This window comes from Trichechus manatus, unplaced genomic scaffold (genome assembly GCF_000243295.1).
Source record: "Trichechus manatus latirostris isolate Lorelei unplaced genomic scaffold, TriManLat1.0 scaffold00042, whole genome shotgun sequence".
Taxonomy (NCBI): domain Eukaryota; kingdom Metazoa; phylum Chordata; class Mammalia; order Sirenia; family Trichechidae; genus Trichechus; species Trichechus manatus.
Genome location: NW_004443978.1, coordinates 10,963,105 through 10,968,403, shown reverse-complemented (window position 1 = coordinate 10,968,403; position 5,299 = coordinate 10,963,105). Strand labels below are relative to the sequence as shown.

Genomic DNA, 5,299 nt, shown 5'->3' with positions numbered 1-5,299 from the left:
CCATGTATCTCTGCTCGCTTCTCTCTTTTATATCTCAAAAGAGATTGCATTAAGACACTAATCTTGTCAACCTCATCAGTATAACCTCATCACAGCGATAGAATTTACAACGCATGAGATCACATATTATCTCATCATAGTGGTAAGAGTTTACAACACATAAGGAAATCACATCAGATAGCACAATCATACAATACTGGGAATCATGACCTAGCCAAGTTACTACACACATTTTTTGGGGGACACAATTCAGTCCATGGCAGGTAATATAGTGAATTTTACCCAGTGTTGGATCTTTTATTATGGATGCATTAATATGATTTTAATCAGTGGTTCTCAACTTCTTTTCCACCAGTGGTCCTCTTCTTATTTTCCACCGTGGTCAGCCTGAGAGAGTCTGCGTATGCCCATCCATTAACAGTTACTGTCTCAAACCAAAACCAAACCTGTTGCCATCAAGTTGATTCTGACTCATGGCAACCCCATGTGTCACAGAGTAGAACTTTTCCATAGGGTTTTCTTGGCTGTAAGTATGGAAACAGATCACCAGACCTTTCTTTCGAGGCATCACTAGGTGGATTCGAACAGCTAACCTTTCTGTTAGTAGTCCAGCCCAAACCATTTGTGCCCCCCCCAGGACCTGTTACTCTCTAAGGAGGTGAGGAAATAGAAATTTGAGTGGTTAGAGTAGTAGAAAGTGTCTCCTGGGGGATTCGGAGGACCTCCTATTACTGATGGCAGATGCTTAACCACATTTAAACGGTTCTTTGTTTAAACCAGTTTTTCCATTTTTGGCATCTCTCCATCCAGGGCACCAGAACTAGCACCTCTGAAAAGTAAAATGATCTATGCAAGCTCCAAGGATGCCATCAAAAAGAAATTTCAAGGTATGGTGTGGACTTACCTCCAGACATTGAGAGGAGTGGGAGGCTCTTGGAATGGGGGCTGCCACTCGTTTAAGAAGCATGCTGTCTTCTTTGGGGAGGTTCGGGTACAAAGAAGGGAAGTGCTGCTTGTTTTGGGTTTCCAGCCAGCCTCCCTCCCCAGTCACTGCAGAACTAAGGGCTCATAGATGCCCTCAGAGGGCACAGAAGAAGGGGGAGGCAAGGTGAGAACTAGTGAGCAAACGGGGGAGACCTCGGGAAAGAAAGGGCAGGGGCCCTGGGGGGTGCTAAGTTGGTACTTTTGGGTTCTTCCAGCTGATGGCTGGCCACCGGGCCCCGGCTACAGCCCTACTCCCTCCAGACCACCTGGTGGGGGCTGGCGTCTACCTGTGGGGAGGAGGGGGAAGTGAAGGCAGGCAGGTATGGGCCCCCCCCCCATGGGGCTGAACTAGGGGGTCAGGAAATGTCACTTTGGGGCACATTTTCTGCAGCTCCAGCTCTCAGGGCCTGCCTGCCCTTCCCACCTGCCCCACAGGGTCTGAGCAGTGCTGAAGCCCAGCTGTGTGGCCTCTCCTGGGCAGCAGGGGGCGCCTGGGCTGCAGGCGGGGCTTCACCGCAGCTGGGCTGGGGAAGGAGAGCCACTTTGCTGGTTCTCTGTGTTTTTCAGATGGAATCATCCAGAGTGTATGCTTTTATGTCTAGCTTCTTTCAGTGTGTTTATGAGGGTCACCCATTTTAATGCATGTAGTTACAGACTGTTTGTCCTCACTACTGTGTAGTATTCTGTTACTTGTATATGCCACAGTTCATCAAGCCATACTAGAACTGGTTTTTCAAAATGGTTTGATATCTTAGAGAAACAGTAAGCTACTTCCGTAATTCTGAATAAAATTATTTTTCTTCTCTAGGCATAAAACACGAATGTCAAGCAAATGGGCCAGAAGACCTCAATCGGGCTTGTATTGCTGAGAAGCTAGGTGGATCCTTAATTGTAGCTTTTGAAGGATGCCCCGTGTAGACCATCATTCAGTGCCACAAACCGAAAGCTTCCGTGTTCAATGTTATTCTCTTTCTGTATAAGTAAAGCAAATATATTTAGGCCAGGGTCTCACTGAGGGGGAGCTGTCTTAAATCATCTTGTAAACGAAATATTCTATAAACGTGTAAATGGCCCTAAATACATCTAAAGCTAAAGTTTTATTTGTGTAAAATTAAATTCTTACTGGCCAAATGCCTGTTTTGATGAGTTGTTGGCTTGTAAAGATTATTATTAAACTCGGGATTTATAATGATGCAGTTCACAAAACAGTACAAGGCTGTATGAAGAGACTTATTACACCCTTGTGAACCTCGGCAGTTACTTTGTCTCTTTTGCTTAGAGAATTGGTCATAGTTTAGTTATAATTTGGGCCCAAATTCATTATTCTTCATTGAGCTAAGCTGAATAATGGAAAATAACTCTCCTCACAGCATATAACAACACTAATACACTAACTACAGTAAGTTTAAGTCAGGCAGACTTTAACTCTACCAGATGTGTGATGGAGACTGCCTCAGAACTGTGTACACTATAACCAATGCTGATCTTGTAAAGCACTATTTCCAGCACTTAGTGGGAATCCAGGAAGCAGCTCCCTTGCACCATGGTGAGCTCTCTTCTCACTAGTTGGGAGGCTGTTCTGGTGGGCTGACCTTGCATCCTGGAAATCATGGTGTGTCCCCAGGAGAATGTGCAATATCTTGTAACAACTAATTCATAATGCGAATTAGGGCTCCATTGTAATAAACTTTGTTAATGAAAATGATCAAACTATATATTGACAAGCTAGAACACCTATGGGATCTTTGTGTCTCCTTCGGATCTTTGCTGCTTCTGGTACAGTAAGGGGTGGAAGAACATAAGTAAATGTGTACTTGGGGGCCTGGGGAACGTCTTCATTTCCTAGAGTAGTTGACTGCGTGTGAAGTGGGAGCACGTGTGATGGATGACACTCCCGGGAAGCAGCTCCTCATTGATCGGATGTGACTGTCTCAACATCACGGAGATGCACAAACAGTTGAACTTAGAAGTAGCAATATTGGCTTTGTGTAATAAAGGAAGCATTTTTAACTTATCTCTTGTGTAATTAATTCATGTGTGAATTTGGGATAAAGGATTTTGCCTTCCATATGGGGAGTAAGTCATCAAGGTTTGGGGTGTTCCTGAGTGAAGGTCACAGTTCCTCCTCCTCTGATTGAGTGACAAAGTTGGCAATCTCTTTCTTATCCCAAGTGTGTATCCAAACGCCAAGCTTTCACATCTCTTGATTTACTATTTGGGAGGCAACAAAGGTTAACATGCTTTAATCAAAACACCTCTTAGAAAATGGTCTAGAAAATAGTGTTGGCTGCTGGTTTACCAGTAACCTGCTTATCATTCTTTCATCCTGTTTGTCTTGACAGCAAAGCAGCGCCTGTAGTGCTAATGTCTATGAATCAGCCTCCAGTGACGAATCCGTGGGCGCGGGGCCACCCTGCTCAGCAATCCATGTGCAGCCAGCCAGGCACTCGGTTAAGGAGTTTCAGAATCAGGGTCTGTGGTTTCAGCCTGTAGGGCACTTCTGCAGCCACCCCTCATGGCTGTAGTGCTGGCACGCAGGCGTGCGCACATGTGCAGTGTGTGCTTCTGGTGAGGATTTCAGGACAGGTACAGGGATGAGTGGAAAAGCGTCCGGCACCCGGCTCTTTTTCCACAGATTGGGAAGATGCTGATAGTTGCTTGTATCTCCATCTGGAGAAGCTTTTGAGAAAAAGTTACTGGATTCCTGAAGTTGGGGCCCAAATCTTTTTAAACAAGCATGTAATTCTGGTGTAAAATCAGGGCTTAGACCTTGGTTAACATTGCTCAGGAATAAACTGCAGGCATACTGTTTCCAGAAAACACGTACATTTTCACAAGTGTTAACACTCGAGGTTCATCTATTGATTACTCTTGCCCTGAGAAAGAAGCAAGTAAAGCCACTCTGGTGGCACAATGGTTAGGTGCTCGGCTGCTAATCAAAAGGTTGGCAGTTTGAACCACCCAAAATCGACTCAATGGCACCTAACAGCAACAACAAAGCCGAAATTCAGTTGGAACTCGACTGTGCATGCTGTTATTCCAGAAAATACTCATCTCTCAGAAAACAGCAGAGAGACTGGAGTAATAGGCTTAGTCCAGTGGTTTCCTCTCTGCGGACGGCAGCCTGGAATGCTGGCTGGCCCAGGTGCAGGAAGTGCAGCTCTGGGCCATCAGAGACTGGGTATGCTGAAGGACACACCACTTTCTCGAGATTTGGGGCATTTCTAAAGTATGCATACAGGTTCCAAATGGGTTCCAGCTGGGCTGCAGATGGAAGAAGGGTCATGAATTGCACTGTGGCAGTTCTGGTATCTCTGGTTTCAGTGGAAGGAAGCCCAAGGCATACAGCTGTGTGGCTGATGGAGTCAGAGAAGGGCAGCTGGGAAGAGCCTGACAGCCCTTGCTGCCCATCAGCGTCCAGCCCAGAGAGGTCAGTCATTGCCCACATCACACAAGTAGGACAAAAACTCCGGTCTCCTGGTTTCTTGTCCTGAACTATTTCCACTGGACTTTTGGAGAGTTCATTTCTAGTATCTGGAATTCTAAGGTTGGATCTTGTTGTATGCCAGGGGTGAAACTTGAACTGGAGCAGGAAGGAGAAAAGTACAGTTCTTTTTGGGCTCTGAACTCCCCTTAGACAAGCACCTGAAAGCAGCTTGGGAAGAAGGCGTTTGTGGAGAGTGTCTAAAACCTTGTTTCCCATCCCTGAGCCCTTGCTGTTTCTCTGGTCCTGCCTGTGCCAGGAGCTCTCCCCGCTCTAGGACTGGTGGAGTCTAAGGTGCCACAGTGCCACACCCAGCCCAGGCCCAGCCTAGAAAGAGCAGTGCTTCCTGCAAGAACAGGCCAGGTCTTCTAAAGTGACAAGTGCCCTAGTCCAGCCCTAGGGGATTCCTTTCTCCACACTGAGCCGCTTTATTCCAAGTGACTGCAAATGCCAGTTCTTCAACGTGCAGGACCTCTTCCAGGACAGGGAGCTATGAATGGTCAGCCCTGAGCAGGCTCCCGTGGTGTCTTCATTTTGAGGAACACCAAGGGGGCCTGTCAGCCTCTTCTGCAGAAATCTGCTAATGGCTGCTGCCTGGGATTCTATCCCGAGCAAAGTGGCTCTCCTTCCCCAGCCCAGCTGCGGTGAAGCCCCGCCTGCAGCCCAGGCGCCCCCTGCTGCCCAGGAGAGGCCACACAGCTGGGCTTCAGCACTGCTCAGACCCTGTGGGGCAGGTGGGAAGGGCAGGCAGGCCCTGAGAGCTGGAGCTGCAGAAAATGTGCCCCAAAGTGACATTTCCTGACCCCCTAGTTCAGCCCCATGGGGGGGGGG

At 47.4% G+C, this 5,299-nt stretch overlaps 1 protein-coding gene across 1 annotated transcript in view; it reads left to right on the top strand.

The window, feature by feature from the left end:
- The window catches only part of DSTN (destrin, actin depolymerizing factor), a 36,681-nt gene extending 34,597 nt beyond the window's left edge, over positions 1-2,084 (top strand). Inside the window, exons 3-4 of the mRNA XM_004376448.2 lie at positions 811-887; positions 1,793-2,084. Coding sequence (XP_004376505.1) covers positions 811-887; positions 1,793-1,902 — 187 coding nt within the window. The 3' untranslated portion in view covers positions 1,903-2,084. The remainder of the gene's footprint in view (positions 1-810; positions 888-1,792) is intronic.
- The last annotated feature ends 3,215 nt before the right edge of the window (positions 2,085-5,299 follow it).